The sequence below is a fragment of the Manis pentadactyla genome, chromosome 4, assembly GCF_030020395.1.
Source record: "Manis pentadactyla isolate mManPen7 chromosome 4, mManPen7.hap1, whole genome shotgun sequence".
Lineage (NCBI taxonomy): Eukaryota > Metazoa > Chordata > Mammalia > Pholidota > Manidae > Manis > Manis pentadactyla.
The window spans coordinates 9,807,592-9,824,602 of record NC_080022.1 but is presented as its reverse complement, the minus strand read 5'-3'; the positions used below and the strand labels follow the sequence as shown (position 1 = coordinate 9,824,602).

General features: G+C 42.8%; 1 protein-coding gene across 1 annotated transcript in view; it reads right to left on the bottom strand.

The window, feature by feature from the left end:
* Positions 1-4,237, bottom strand: part of KAZN (kazrin, periplakin interacting protein) — a 1,067,116-nt gene extending 1,062,879 nt beyond the window's left edge. Inside the window, exon 1 of the mRNA XM_057499760.1 lies at positions 3,463-4,237. Within this exon, the coding sequence (XP_057355743.1) occupies positions 3,463-3,553 (91 nt within the window). The 5' untranslated portion in view covers positions 3,554-4,237. The remainder of the gene's footprint in view (positions 1-3,462) is intronic.
* Between the last annotated feature and the right edge of the window lie 12,774 nt (positions 4,238-17,011).

Genomic DNA, 17,011 nt, shown 5'->3' with positions numbered 1-17,011 from the left:
CAAGAACCCTCAGCAGAGACATGGCCACATGCCAGGTCAGAGGGACATCCCCGTGAAACATTCTGGGGCCAAGGAAGAAATGGACAAGAAGAGACACTAAGCGACACTGAGCCCAGCAGTCCACCAGCCTGAGTCCGTTCTGCCCATCTCTGCAGAGATCTCCAAACCCTCCGCAGAAACTACAGAACTGCCATTCTGAGTACAGGCTGTGGGGTTGGGCTGACTGAGGTTTAAGTTTCAACCCCAACAACAGCTAAACTTTACTTGTTAAATGGAACAGGCGCCATCCACCTGCAGGGTGGCCATGAGACGGCAGTACATGCGACCTTGCCCAGCTCAGGTGCTATAGATCCGGGCACTCAGTGGGAAGTCCATTCTTATTGGAGCATTCAGATCTACTCCAAATGCTTCCTGCCTGAAGCAACCCCCACTGTGTGTGTGTGTCGGGGGGTCGGGGAGCCATGATAAAACCAAGGCACCATTCTACATAAAAGGTGCCAGCAAAGGAAGAATCAGGCACAGCCAAACCCTCAGGCTTGAGCCCTTTCTCACCGTCCCTCATGAATTCTGTCTACCCCCATCTGTGCTACATATGTTGGTCCAGGGCAGGAATCAGCATGCTTTTTTCTGCAAAGTTCAAGACAAGATATATTTCCAGCTTTGCAGGCCACATTGCCTTGGTCACAGCCATTCAACTCTACTGTTGTAGCACAAAAGAAGCCACAGATAAAATGTATGTGAATGGTGTGGCTGTGTACCAATAAAACTTTATTTACAAGAGCAAGCAGTGGGCCACATTTGGTTTGAGGGCCATAGTGGGACAACCTCTGCTCTAAGTTTTGTGGGTTTATCAAGTTCCCAAAACCAGCAAACAGCTGAAATGGGAATGGATGAGAAAGAACTCCATGTTCTTTCCAGGGCTCCACCGGCCCTTCACAATCTCACTCCCTCTAATTGGGTCAGAGTTCTCATTGGCCCCGCCCATGCCCAATTACACCCTTGCTGCCAGGGTCCATCCCTACCCTCCTAAACCCAATATGCCCTTATGCCCCCATGTCCACCCCACTACACATCCTTGACTGCTCCATCTCTCAGGAATCAACTTCTCTTAAGACATGAGACACTCACAGATACAAAAAATTAACCCAAGTCATCACCGGGCACTACAGGCTTGAGAGATTAAAGGCACGGCTTGAGCATCTGACCAGGGTCCACCTTCCCCTTTTGCTACTTCCCAGGTGCATAAACCTCTGTGTGTTTCCCTTGCCTCTATAAATTGGTTAGGGTTTTTGAAAATTAAATAAGATGATTTATATAAAACATTTAAGAAGGGTGATTCAAAAGATGGAATCATTAAAAAGCCACATACTGCATAATTCTATTTTCCTCAATGTTCTACGTATACCAGTACCCACATCATTATCCCCTTGAATAAAGACCACGACTTTCCCTTCAGACTCTGTGGTTCTTGGCACTGTGCAGAGAAAGCACATAGTAGGTGCTCAATGAACACCTGTGATTGATAGCTACCTCTGACTCAGGACATGTGATTAACACCGCTGTGAGCCCCTGGAGCCATGTATCATATTCACATCCATTTAAGATCTCATTTGTGGCGCCAACAGGGCTACAAATGACTGGCTGGAGATGTGCGCATGTCTGCTCTCAGTCCCGTTCACCTGCTAACTGACTCAGAGGCCAACTATTCCTCTGTACATTTCTTCAGGGAGAGGTGCTCCCTTCAGACTGCTGATCATTATTGCTCCATGTTGCATTGCTCTCTTGCCATCATGGACTTTTTTAATAGACACATAGGATTTCACAGCCTGATTTAGGCCTGGGTTCCTCCAAAAGCTTAAAGAACAAAGCACCGAGGCACCTTAGAAATCCAATCTGCCTTCCCGTGACAACTTCAGAGAAGCAGAAAGATGGGTGAAACCTTGGTCCCTGCAAGCCCCTAAGCCCTCCTTCTTGTGCAGAAGTAAAGGCACCTAAGTCATTAGGGAAATTCTCAGCCTTCTTCAAAAACCAGAGTCTAACTGTAGCAGAGAGGAGGGTGTTAAATGCTTTGGTGTTCTAGAAAATGAGTAGCTGTACTACTCTACAGAGATGCCGCGACTGGCCGATGGAGGGATGCTTGCACAGTGTCCCCCACAGCCCCTAGAAATAGTAATGAATACCTGGCATTCATAGTGCTGGCTGGGCGCCAGGCACTATCCTAAGGCCTGCCATGTGCTAACTTATTTAATCATTGCAATGGCCATGTGTAGTAGCACCTAGTATCCCCATTTTACAGATGAGGAAATTGAGGCACAGAGAAGCTAAGTAACTTGCCTGAGGTCACACAACTTGTAACAGGTGAAACTGGGACACCTGGCAGCCCAGCTGCAGAATCCTCCTTCACCACTCCAAGCCACTACCTGTGAGGACACATCCCAGCCTTAGAAACCAGCTCAAGTTTGTCTTCTCTGTTGTCCGGGGCTCCTCTGGGCTCACAGAGTCTAAGACCTGGATGGACCAAGTCCAGTTCTCCTGTCCTGCAGCTCAAGACGGATACCCCAGGGAGAGGGGTGAGGTCTACAATTTCCAGTCATGCAACCACCCAATGGAAACGTCAGCACCAGCTCAGGCCGCCAGGCTCCAAACCGAGCACGCGTCTCACCATCTGCCAAACTCACAGCCAAAATGCCCAATAACACTTTAACACCCAGGAAAGCCCTGGAGAACATGTGGCCCTTTTCCCAGCAGGAATGAACTCCGAGAAAGCAGGGAAACAGCCGTGACACCAGGCCAGCGGAGTCCTGTGTGACTCCAACATGATCGTAAGCACCGGTCTGTGTTCCCACCACAGTGGCCATCTGCACCAAGCCACTCACCCTCTTGGTTTCCCCTGTGACCACACGTGCAAACTAGCAAGATGGCTGGTGCAGAGCAAGGCTGCAGCCCACAGCAAGTGCCCCCTCCACTAGAAAACGTGAGCCTTTTGGAAGACAAAGCCATGAGCAAAGGCTAATGAGGAACCCCCATAGCAGAGCCAAGAGCTGGGAGAGGCTGCTCAGGGCACACACGATCCTCAGCGTCTAAGCCACTCCAACGGTGCCCACCGAGGCCTGGCCTCCGCACCACTGTCAGCGGCAGACGCAAGCTGACGGAAGGACAGCTAGTCCGAGTCTGGCACCTGCCCCCAAAAGACAGCCAGAGCCACCACCTGACGCACCACCTTCACCCCCCAGGGGAGCCACACAGGAAAGCAACGCGGAGACAGATGGCCCTCCTGTCCCACGCCCAAGCCATACAGTCAGTCTCATGACACGTCCTAAGAACTCTCCAGTGAGTGCGTCAGGTCGAATCCCATATTCACATCAAGGGAAAGATGGGGCCGACAGACACACAGACGCACGCAGGTCTCCACTACTGGTGACTGTGGACATCACCCCCCTCCCCACAGGACACCCTTCCTACCGGCTTCCATAAGTTGGCACTGCTGTCCGAAGACGTGGGAGAAGGTGACTGGGCCCGGGGCAGAACCGGGTGTCGCCAGCGTGGACTCCATAGCCCTCCTGGGGTCTTTGGTGCTGGTCCCGGGGGCAGCGTCCAGACCCTTCGGTGTCCAAGCGGAGGGCGATGTCGCTGGTCCAGAAACTGTAGGTCTGAGGCTCCTTGTCACTTCCAAGAAAATGTCCCCGCCCCCTAAGTTTATAGCGTTTCTTCCTCTTCCCACCAGGTCGGTGCAGTTTTTTTCAAACACCCATCAAGTGAAAAATGAAACCCTGTGTGGTTCGGCGGATCTTGCTAAAGGAAACCAAAGTTCTACCCAACAGGAGTTGTTTCCTCTTGTCTGGGAGGGGTGACTGGCCCTTGGTCCCCCACTCTGCCTTCCCGGGGGCACCTGGAAGGACGGAGTCCGCTGCGCTGCTCAGGCCCCAGCCGCGACCCAGTGCCAGCTGCAGGAAAGGCTGCCAGGCTCCCTGCGCCGCCTCGCGGGGGGCAGGGCGGGGGTGAGGCTGCCCCAGGCCCCCGGGAGCGGCCCGCAGGCCCGCGGCCCCACCGCCTGGGTGCTCCCGAGCCGGCGTCCGGCGGCCAGGTGCAGCGGCGACACTCTGCGGCTCCCCGCCGAGGCGTCCCTGGTTCATCCTTCACTCCGGATGCCTTCCGCGCCCTGCGTCCCCCTCCTCGCGGGCCTCTGGGGAGGGGAATGGGACATGGTTGAAGAGCCCCTGCTCCAGCCTACTGCAGCCGGCCCCCCAGCCCGCACCGCCACCCCTTTTCCATGATGCAGAGGGATGTTACTTGGAGATCTTCTGGATGCAGAGGGAAGTGCTAACTCAGCCTAGCAGGCTCCCGGCGGCTGTAACCTCTTCATGCCCACAGCCCAGGAAGTGCCAGACACCGGAGGGGAGAAAGCCAGCAAAAACATCCAAACGTCAAGATGAGAAGACAGAGAATGACACACATCCCACCTGGCACTTGGGTGACACAGAGATGGTCTGGGTAGTTCATCTTTGCCAAACCACATGTACTCTGTGCACAGAACAGTCAATCCCCTGCTCTAACCTTAATGGGGCAGTTTCTCTGGGAATGGGGGAGGGAAGGGAGAAATACCCTCCACGTGATTACAGCAGCTGTTTCAGCAGGTGCTGTGTCTTTATTTTGCTATCCCATCTGCTGATCACAAAGGTGCTAACTTGACAGACAGACTCTGCATCATCTCCAACCAGCATTTTGGAGACTTTCTTTGGGGTTCTGGCTGGAACACTGGCAGGATGCTGGCAGCACCACATGCACCAGGATGGGGAATGTGATACAAAGCTCCCGTGGGTTTCCCCAGGAGCACTTTGGTTGCAAAGCCGTTCACCTGTTCTGTATGTAAGATACCGTGGTGAAGTCTCAACTGATTTATGGGCCAGAAATGCACTCAAACAGAAGTCTTTTCCATTTTAGCTCTTTGCCAGCAAGACATATAGGGCAGTGAAGTCTGGAGGGTAACCTGGGATGACTGAGGGAAGGCAGAGGAAATACTTCTGAGTTAAGTGGAGTTTGCTTGGTGCTAGTGGTTTAAGGTAGCTTGAACTATTAAGTATCCCTCTTCTTGCATGGAAGAGGTTCTTCTCCAAGTCATGAAATGATAGGATGTGAGACCATTCCCTCTGACAGCTGGAGTCTGGGAAATCTCTGTACCTTCCGCTTACTTTTGCTGTGAACCTAAACTGCTCTTTAAAAATTGCCTTTAAAAAAATCCAAGGGAAAACCTCCATACACTAATTCAACCTACAGATAGATGTCTTTTGCTTGGAAAACCACATTTTTCTCCTTCCGTCTCTGTATACCTAGCCTACTGCTTCTCACTGCCACACCGTGGGTGATATACTAAACCAACCACATTTTACTCTGTTCACTTAGCCCCGAGCATGAGTTGCCTCCTGCTACTGTAAACCTGCTACTGTAAACGCCACAGTAACAACGCCCCCTACTGGTTAGTCGTCAGTACCTCATCCAAGTCAGGACAGAGTGAGTAACAACCACTTCATAATTACACCAAGATAAATGGCATAAACTCGGAGGGTCTGTGCAGGAATTTGGCTACACACCCAGGAATGGAATTATTCAAAGTTATACACAAATCTGACCTCATGAAGTGCTGCCATGTACTACTCCAGAATGGCTGAGCAGACTTCCACTCTCACTGGGACCGCTCAGGGGTTCCCACTAGGAAGGTGGGCTCTCCTTGAAAATCTTACTAACCACTGAGTTCTCATCTTCAGGAAATTTCCTGTTCATAGACTTTGCTCATTTTCCTGGTCATTTTTCTAGTTTCTCTCTTTCTTGTTGATTTACACAGGCTCCTCTATTTTGCTCGATATTCATTTAGACCTTACCGATACCTTCTCTCAGTCTGTCATCTGCCTGTTAACTTTGCCCATGGTGTCTTGTCTTTACTCTAAATACTCCATCTTAATGCGGTCAGATCCACTGCTCTTTTGACGTACAGTCTGTTTTGAAGGTCTGGTTAAAATAGCCTTCCCTACTCCCAGGCTACAAAGTGGGCCTCCTATATAGCTTAACCCTTCACACTTAGGCATTATCAATCAGCAGCCTACTTTCACATCTGGTATAAGGCAGGGGGTCCAGTTTTGCTTTTCTCCAGATTGTGAAACAATTTTCCTGACTGTGGCCTCACTATTATTATCTATTAAGTTTCCACAAACATGGATCTGTTCTTGATTCATGTTCTCCCCTCTCTGTTGATTCCCCCATACTATCCTATCAATGTTAACATTTTAGAATTAGTGACCGGCATTTTAAGAAGTCTGCATTTCAAATTTTTCAAGACAAGTCCGATTTGACAGTGATGAGCCCATGTGTCTTCGGCCAGCAATCAGCTGGAGCAACAGATTCCCCCTTTACAGGGGACACATGCCCTCCTGTTGCACCAAATCTGGCCTGCATTCATTTATAACACAAGCCTATTCCTCTTAGAGATATGTCAGGTATTAAAAACATATCCAAAGATAAAGGCCAAAAGAAAACCGCACTAAAGAAGACATTAACTCACTTCCAGATCTTTAGTTACATCCTTGTTAATGAAGATCACTTGCTACTTGATACCTGACACCATGTTAGTTGCAGTTAGACAGAATAGGAATGGGGCATGGGAAGTGGTGGAGGGAAGGAATGAGGAGATAATGAGAGAAACAACACCTAATCTATTTGCTCATGGTAAACACAAGGAATGATTACCCAAACAAGTGGAAAAACATACCACATTGTGAACTGTAGATCATAAAAAGACTTGTCACATTCCAATACAGGTGCGGGCTAGCACCTGTGGGGAACCCTTTAAGGGAGGGAGTATTAGAGCCGATCTAAGAAGAGAAGTGGGCTTTGCAGCAGAAGGAAAAGATAGAGTTGGGAGTGGGGAAGGTCGGCACAAATGAGTCATTTGGGCAAAGCAAGTCTAAATATTCTGTTATACTGAAAAGGTTTTAAAGTCCACTTCGGGCTCTCTAGATTAGGAAGGATATAAATTTTCTCTACTTCAAATCAATGATCATAACTGTATCTTTAAGATCTCTCTTGGTACCTTTTAATCCTATAGACTTTAAATTGACCTGCCCAGAGGGCTCCCTTGACTTTGCTGAGACTCATACTTCCAGAAGACTTAAGACTCTCTGCCGCTCAGGCTCAACCTATCCGCTGTTACCATCCACAGCTCCCAAAAGACGCAAGAGAACCCAGCCAGACGTTACAGACAGGCAGAGGCAAAAGAAAGAACAACTTGGGAAAACATGACATTGAGTCAGAGCGACTTGTTTTATGATGTTCCATGTCTCCTAAAAAAATACCACTAAGTAGTGGCTGCATGTGCCATGAGCCATACTATGAGCCCACAGGCATTCTCATTCTCAACAGATTCTAAATGCCCCCTCCCCAGATGAAGAAACCTGGGCGTAGGGAAATTCAGGTACTTTGCCCAAGATTACACAGCCAGAAACTTATACAGCCATTAACAGGAAATCTACAGGATGGGATGGCTCTATTGATTCTTTGCTTTGTGACTACTACCTACCTATTTCATTGCAAAGTTGTGCTGTTGACTCCAGTTCCATCAAGGTTTCCATATTGACTCAAATTTACCAGTAAATGTCCTTATTTTTACAAAAGTTTTGAACAGTTTTACTGGGATACAATTCACCCACTTGAAGTCTACAATTCAACAGATTTTAGTATATGCACTAGTATGTACAAACATTAGCACAATGCTAGAACATTTTTATGACCTCAAAAAGAAACCTATACACTTTAGCTATCACCCCTTACATGCCTATCCCCCCTCAACCTAAGCAACCACAAATCTTTCTGCCTCTGTAAATGTCCTTATTCTTGATTTTGATCTGAATGGAATCATAGAACACTTGCTATATGATCATGTCTTGATGCAGTACTAAGTTTTCCTAGTAACCTTAAAGGTAGCAAAAGCTATGATAATAATTGGCTCAAAAGGAGCTTAATTAAATTTCTGAACAGACTCATTTAGAAAGAGTGGCCCCTTATTTTACTAAAGAAGTTACTGCTCAATAAATTCAGGCCAGGAAGAGATAATATTGTCCTTTTATTCTGCCACACCAAAACTTGTAGAAGTAAACATAATATCTCTCTGGAGGAATAGTCTTAGATTAAATCATCGCATCAGTCCTAAGCCTCAAGTTATTTCTATAACTTCATATACTTTCCAGTATATAACCTGAAATAATCTACTTTCCTTCCTTCCTTTCTGAATAATTCAATTCGATCCAAAAGATGGGGCAAGACAGATAAAAGTTCATGCCTAAGGTATGAGTGGTAGAGCCCAATGCTCAATCAGAACCCATGCGAGATGAGGGGCATTCGTAAGGTAAGAAGGGAAGGCAGGAGGGCCAGAGCCCAGGTGAGGCGAGGGAGGCATCCACACGGAGCAGCAACAGGAGACCGGTTACATAGATGGGGGGAGGAGGGGAGCAACTAAGTACTAAACATGTTGAAAATAATGGGAATCAGATTTCTCACTATTAGAGCAGAGGGGGAAGGTAGCATGAAACCGGTGTTTAATAAGAATAAGTATAGGTGCAAACTCATGGTTTTCTACACACACACATAAATGGTAAAGAAGTAAATCTAGATTTAGGGGTGTGTGTGTGTGTGTGTGTGTGTGTGTGTGCGGTATATCAGTACCTATATACTTTATATTCCCTAATTCTGTCCACTGGGAGGGCCTGGGAACAGAGATACCCCAAAGGCTATGCAATCTCACAGAAACCAAGACCTAGATTCTAAATACAATTCTTCTCTGAAAGGGACCAGAGTTGCTCGATACAGCACTGAGGCAAGGAAAACAAGAAGAGTTTAATGTCTGCTTCAACCAGAAAGTAAGGAAATACTCAAGGTGGATGGAGACATCTTTATATTATATGGCCATTAATGGGAAAAGACACATAAAAGCCAGCTTTAAGGGGCTCCCACTGGCCAAATCAAGGATAATTTGAGCATAAAAAATGATAATAATGAATTTAACCTATTGAATAGAAATCTATGAGTCCAGATGGACAGATGGATGGATCGATGGATACATGTATGCATGCATACACAAATGCATAGACAGATAAGAGAGAAAAAGCTCTTATTTACAGTAAAATTCCAAGCAATAAATATATTCAAAATGATGTATTTAGAAAGTTGCTATCTGACAACCATTCAAAGTTTTAAGTCAGGCAAGAAACATCAATGAATACTAGACCTAGTAGATAAAAGTTTGATGAGAAACAGTGGACTTAAAGTCTCAAACTATGTCCCTGTAAAACATTTATTAATTGCACAGAGAAAAGGGAGTTATTTTACAAGGTTGAAACCTAATTAAGACACCATCTTTATCAAGTGACCGAAGTTAACATCATTAATAACAGAGTAAATCAAAATCATGTACCACTGAATAAGGTGTTATTCAAAATGTACTCGGCATGGCTTCTGCAATAGTCCCAACAAAGCTCTGTTATGTGAATCTAATCATAAGGAAATCAGAGAAACCCAAACTGGGGAACATGCGACAAAACCTGGTCTGTCACCTTCACAAGTGGCAAGGTCATGCAAGTTTAAGAAGATATGAGGAATATTCCATACTGAAAGCAACTAGAGAGAAAAGGCAAAACCAAATACAAACCATGACCCTGAATTATCCCAATAAAACTTGAATGGGGCCTGAGGATTGTATGGTAATGATGGATTGGTATTAATTCCTTGAGAGTGATGATTGAACTGCAGATAAGCACATGAAAAGAATGCCCTTGATGTATAGGAAATGCACCCTGAAATAGTTGGGAGCAATTGTAGCATCATGTCTGCAACATATTCTCAAATGACACATGAGGGAAAAGCTCTTAGAACTATTCCTGCAACTTTTCTGTAGGCTTGAGAAAAATAACCTGACACAGCAAAGATAACATGATTAGAAAGCAAAATAAAGAGATGATAGAAAGAGACCGATGGGTAACCCAGTAACTCCAGTATCAGACACAGACTATATGCATAACATGTTTGCTTAATGTGGTCAAGGAAACGGGACAAGGTAAAGATTTTTGGCAGAGAAACAGGAACTATAAAAAGTTACCAAACTGAATCAATGAAAGCAAGAGCTGGTTCTTTGAGAAAATAAACAAAATAGATAAATCCCTAGCCAGACTTATCAAGATAAAAAGAGAATCTACACACATAAACAGAATCAGAAATAAGACAGGAAAAATCACTATGGACACCACAGAAATATGAATAATTATTAGAGAATACTATGAAAAATTATATGCTAACAAACTGGATAGCCTAGGAAATGGACAACTTTCTAGAAAAATACAACCTTCCAAGATTGACCCAGAAAGAAACAGAAAATCTGAACAGACCAATTACCAGTAATGAAATTGAACTGGTAATCAAAAAACTACCTAAAAACAAAACACCAGGACCAGATGGCTTCACCACTGAATTTTATCAAACATTTAGTAAAGACCTAATACCCATCCTCCTTAAAGTTATCCAAAGAGTAGAGGAAGAGGGAATACTTCCAAACTCATTCTATGAGGCCAGCATCACTCTAATACCAAAACCAGGCAAAGACACCACAAAAAAAGAAAATTACAGACCAATATCCCTAATGAACATAGATGCAAAAATACTCAAGAAAATATTAGCAAACCGATTTCAAAAATACATCAAAAAGATCATCCATCATGATCAAGTAGGATTTGTTTCAGGGATGCAAGGATGGTACAACATTCGAAAATCCATCAACTTCATCCACATCAACAAAAAGGACAAAAAACACATGATCATCTCCATAGATGCTGAAAAAGCATTTGACAAAATTCAACATCCATTCATGATAAAAACTCTCAACAAAATGGGTATAGAGGACAAGTACCTCAACATAATAAAGGTCATATATGACAAACCCACAGCCAACATCATACTTAATAGCGAGAAGCTGAAAGCCTTTCCTTTAAGATTGGGAACAAAACAAGGATGCCCACTCTCCTTCCTTTTATTCAACACAGTACTGGAGGGCCTAGCCACAGCAATCAGACAACACAAAGAAATAAAAGGGATCCAGACTGGTAAGGAAGAAGTTAAACTGTCCCTGTTTGCAGATGACATGATATTGTATATAAAAAACCCTAAAGAATGCACTCCAAAACTACTAGATCTAATATCTGAATTCAGCAAAGTTGCAGGATACAAAATCAATACACAGAAATCTGTAGCATTCCTATACACTAACAATGAACTAGCAGAAAGAGAAATCAGGAAAGCAATTCCATTCACAATTGCATCAAAAAGAATAAAATACCTAGGAATAAACCTAACCAAGGAAGTGAAAGATCTGTACTCTGAAAACTACAAGACACTCGAGAGAAATTAAACAAGATACCAATAAATGGAAACGCATCCGGTGCTCAAAGATAGAAAGAATCAATATTGTTAAAATGGCCACCCTGCCTAAAGCAATCTACAGATTCAAGGCAATTCCTATCAAAATACCAACAGCATTCTTCAATGAACTAGAGCAAATCATTCTAAAATTCATAAGGAACCACAAAAGACCCTGAATAACCAAAGCAATCCTGAGAAATAAGAATAAAGCTGGGGGGATTACACTCCCCAACATCAAGCTCTACTACAAAGTCACAAAATAATCAAGACAATTTGGTACTGGCACAAGAACAGACCCATAGACTAATGGAACAGACTAGAGAGCCCAGATATAAACCCAAGCATATATGGTCATTTAATATATGATAAAGGAGCCATGCATTAAAATGGGAAAATGATAGCCTCTTCAGCAACTGATGTTGGCAAAACTGGACACCTACATGCAAGAGAATGAAACCGGATTATTGTCTAAACACATACACAAAAATAAACTTGAAATGCATCAAAGACCTGAATATAAGTCATGAAAACAAAACTACTCTTAGAAGATAACATAGCCAAAAATCTTCTGAATATAAACATGAGCAACCTCTTCCTGAACGCATCTCCTTGAGCAAGGGAAACAAAAGCAAAAATGAATACATGGGACTACATAAAACTAAAAAGCTTCTATATGGCAAAGGACACCATCAACAGAACAAAAAGGTATCCTTCAATATGGGAGAATATATTTGTAAAAGACATATCCAACAAGTGGTTAACATCCAAAATATATAAAGAACTCACAGGCCTCAACACCCAAAAAGCAAATAACCAGATTAAAAAATGGGTGGAGGATATGAAGACACAATTCTCCAAAGAAGAAGAAATTCAGATGGCCAACAGGCACATGAAAAGATGCTCCACATCACTAATTATCAGGGAAATGCAAATTAAAACCACAATGAGATATCACCTCACACCAGTAAGGATGGCCAACATCAAAAAGACTAAGAACAACAAATGCTGGCGAGGATGCAGAGAAAAGGGAACCCTCCTACACTGCTAGTGGGAATGTAAGCTAGTTCAACCATTGTGGAAAGCAATATGGAGGTTCCTTAAAAAACTAAAAATAGAAATACCATTTGACTCAGGAAGTGCACTCCTAGAAATTTACCCAAAGAAAACAACTTCTCAGATTCAAAAAGACATTTGCACCCCTATGTTTATCACAGCACTATTTACAATAGCCAAGAAATGGAAGCAACCTAAGTGTCCATCAGTAGATGAATGGATAAAGAAGATGTGGAACATATACACAATGGAATACTATTCAGCCATAAGAAAGAAAGAAATCCTACCATTTGCAACAACATGGATGGAGCTGGAGGGTATTATGCTCAGTGAAATAAGTGAGGTGGAGAAAGACAAGTGCCAAATGATTTCCCTCATTTGTGGAGTATAACAATGAAGCAAAACTGAAGGAACAAAACAGCAGGAGACTCACAGACTCCAAGAAGGAACTAGCAGTTACCAAAGGGGAGGGGTGTGGGAGGGCGGGTGGGGAGGGAGGGAGAAGGGGATTGAGGGGTATCATGATTAGTACACATGGTGTGGGGGGTCACGGGGAAGACAATGTAGCACAGAGAAGACAAATAGTGACTCTGTGGCATCTTACTACACTGATGGACAGTGACTGCATTGGGGTATGGGGGGGACTTGATAATATGGGTGAATGTAGTAACCACATTGCTTTTCATGTGAAATCTTCATAAGAGTGTGTATCAATGACATGAAATTAAAAAAAAGTTACGACACTGGAAAATTAAGCAACCCAGCTGATATCAGACACAGGTGGAAAGAACTCATGAACTAGAAAAAGAGAATGAAGTCAAAATAAAGCACAGAGACACAACAGCTGAAGATATCAGATAGAGGAAAGGAGAGAGAGAAGGATTCAGTTAAAAGGTCTAACACAGGTTTAACTGTCATCCCAGAAAGACAGAAAAGAGAAAATGAGGCAGAAGAACTATCAGAAGAGATTGTTGATAGTAATTGGAAAAACTGACTAAAATAAGACAAGAAACTCAACGAACCCTAAGCAGGATAAATAAAAAGAAAAATCACACCTAGGCGTATCACAGTGATATGCTAAAAACCAGTATCAGAGAAAGTATTAAAAGCAACTGTGTGGGGGAAAAGAGAAGTACTAATTCATATCAGACCTTGGTAAGACAAGACTTCATGTTGTGATCTCTAGTGTCACCACTGAAAGTAGAGTGTATGGTCACCAGACCATGGAGGGGGGAAATGAATATGAAAATATTCATCCAAAAGACGTTGAGAAAGAAGAGAAAAAGGAACTTCAAGGAAAGCTGCTATAGCTCTTACTGTCAGACACGGTAGGCTTAAAGAAACAAAAGCAGTTCCAGCAACCAAAAATATCATTATTAGGAAGGCATTAACAAAATCATCAATTCAAGGAGCCTCCGCACATAAAGCAAAAGACTAATGAAGTGAAAAATAGGAAAATTAAACAAAAAAAGCAGAAAAGGGACAAGTTGAACAACTGAGATATTGACCAATAAACATATAGAAATTGCTGTGACCAGCAATGCTGAATATATTTTTTAATGCATATTGCAAAAATTGTCCCTATGCCAGACTTTAATTCAAGTTGCAAAAATATATCAAAGGAATAAAAACAAACTTCCTTTATCTGATTAAAAAAATGGATATTAAAAGACCCACAGACAGGGGTGCGTAAGTAGAGCACAGATGATTTTTAGGGCAATGAAAATACTCTGTATGACACAGTATGTTGTATATGTGTCATTATAAAGTTGTCCAAACCCACAGAATATACATTACCAAGAGTGAACCCTGTTGGAAACTATGGACTCTGGGTAATAATGTGTGTGTAGCTTCACCAGTTGTCACAAATGTACCTTCAGGAGGAGGGTGTTGGCTGAGGCTGTGGATGTGTGGGGGCAAAGGGCATATGGGGAATCTCTGTACCTTTCTCTCAATTTTTCTATGAACATAGAATTGCTCTAAAAGTTAAAGTCTATTTTTTTTAAATCTAACCAGTCTCCTACCAGCCAGAACACGGAAAAAAAGGGCCAGAAAAAATTAAAAGGTCACATATTCAACTCAGAAAAAAAGAAAACCCATAGGAAACATTATAACAGTAAAACATTGAAGTTTCTCCTTCAGTTCAGAAATGAGATAAGAATAATCACTATCATCACTTCTAGTCAACATTCCACTAGAAGTAAAAAAAAAAGAAAATGAGACCTGAGGTTTGAAATTGCAAAATAAAATTATCCCTATCTGCACATGGCATGATTGTTGTAGAAAATCCAAATATAAAAACATATGAATTATTAAAATAAATTCAGGGAGGTTGTTATATTTAAGATATTTATAAAAGAGTAAGTTGTATTACTACATGTGAAACAAAGGAAAATTTTCAAAACAGCCTTGAAACATATCCAATAACCAGGAATGAATCTAATGAAAAACACTTCAGGCTACTCTACAGGAAACTATTAAAGGTGGAGAGAAAGTAAAGAAACCTAAACAAATCAAGAACTGTACCACTGAGCCAATGGATTCAATGATTCAATGTTGTTACGTTTCAATTCTTCCCGAACTGATCTATACATTGAATCTGATTAAAATTTGAACAGATGGTGAAAAATTTTTAAATGTTCCTAAAATTTAATTGGGAAGGCAAAGGGCCAAATCTCTGGAAGAAAATCACAAAAAATGAGAGGACTTGCTCTGTTAGTTGAGCTAGACAGATTATTTAAGCTTCACTAATTAAAGAGAGTATGATATTGGCCCAAGGATATACAAATGGACTGACAGATGAGAATAACTGGGCAGTGGAGACACTCAGTGGTGCTCAACTGGAAATCCATACGGGAAAAAAAGTGAAATGGGACCCCAAACCTCACACCACACACAAAAGTCAATTCTTAGGTGGACTGTAGATCCATGTGAAATTAAAACAAAACTTCTTGACAATAATACGGAATATTTTCATGACCTTGGGGTGTGCAGTGACTTCTTAAACAGGACCCAGAAAAGTACTAGCCATAAAAGAGAAGACTGATAATTTGACAAAGCCAAGAACATCCCCCCATTCTGTGGCTTGTCTTTCCACTCTCTTAATAGTGTCTCCTGATGAAGGGAAGAAATTTGCATTGTCTATACCCAAGAAAATATTCCTACTCCCTTTACACAAAGAACTTCCTCAAATCAGTAGGACGAAGAACACAAAAACACAGACAAAAGACTTAGAACAGCACTTCATAAAAGGGGGTATTTAAAATGGGAAAAGCAAATTAAAACTACACTGAAATACTAACACATATCCACTGTAATAGCCAAAACTTAAGACGGTCAAATCCAAGTGTTGGCAAAGGTGTAACGCAAGAGGAATTCTCATACACTATGTATGTGTGAAGTAGAGCAAACACTTTGAAAAACTGTCTGGCATTACAACTGACCCTCAAACAACATGGGTTGGAAGTGTGCAGGTCCACTTTTTTTTCAATTCAACACAGTATAATACTGTAAATGTATTTTCTCTCCCTTATTATTTTCTGAATAAGGTTTCCTTTTCTCTAGCCTACTTTATTGTAGGAACACAGTATATAATACACATAACATACAAGATACGTGTTAATCAACTGTTTATGTTATCAAAAAGGGGTCCAGTCAACAGTAGGCTATTAGTAGTTAAGTTTTGAGGGCACCAAAAGTTATGCATGCATTTGTGTCTGCACAGGAGGTTGCTACCCCTAAGCCTTACATTGTTCAAAGGTCAACTGAGTATTAAATTTGGCCATCCATCTATTTATTCTGTGACCTAGAAATTCTACTGCCAGGTAAATACCTAACCAAATGCAGGCACGTGTACACCAGCACCTTACCAGAATGTTCCCAGAAACATCCACTGTTCTCAACGACCCCAAACTGCAAACAGCCCAAATTTTCACCAACTGAAGAACAAGATAAATGAGGATATTCCTATAATGGGATATACGCAGGAGTGAGAAACAAATGCCGTGCAACATGGACGTTTTCTCAAGGCTGAAAGGGAAAGCCAGACACAAAATACAAGGTGGTCTTGTTTAGGTTTGTCTTGGGGGGCTTCATATAATCATGGGCACGAGGGGTCTGTGTAGCAGTCCTCTTTAAGGAGGAGGGAGAGGGGTTGACTGGGGGAACCCCAGTGGGACCTGGGGGCTCTTACACAAGAGCTCCGTCACAGATTTTGTGTTCTTGCTCTGGATGTTATACTGCATCAGAAGTCACCTTGGAAAGTCTGGGCGGATCCACACTTGACAACTCTCACCCTAAAGCAGTAGGACAGTTGAGGGGACTTTCATTTTTACTTCAAATTGTCTAGAACAAAGTTGTAATTTATAAAATAATTAAACACCGAGTTGGAGCGATCGATTAGCTTTCACCAAGTAGGTTTCCTATTCCCCAAACACTGTTACTGGAGAAAAGCTTAACATTTGAGAAGTGAGCTATTAAGTGAGAGCGAACACTCCTTCATCGTAGT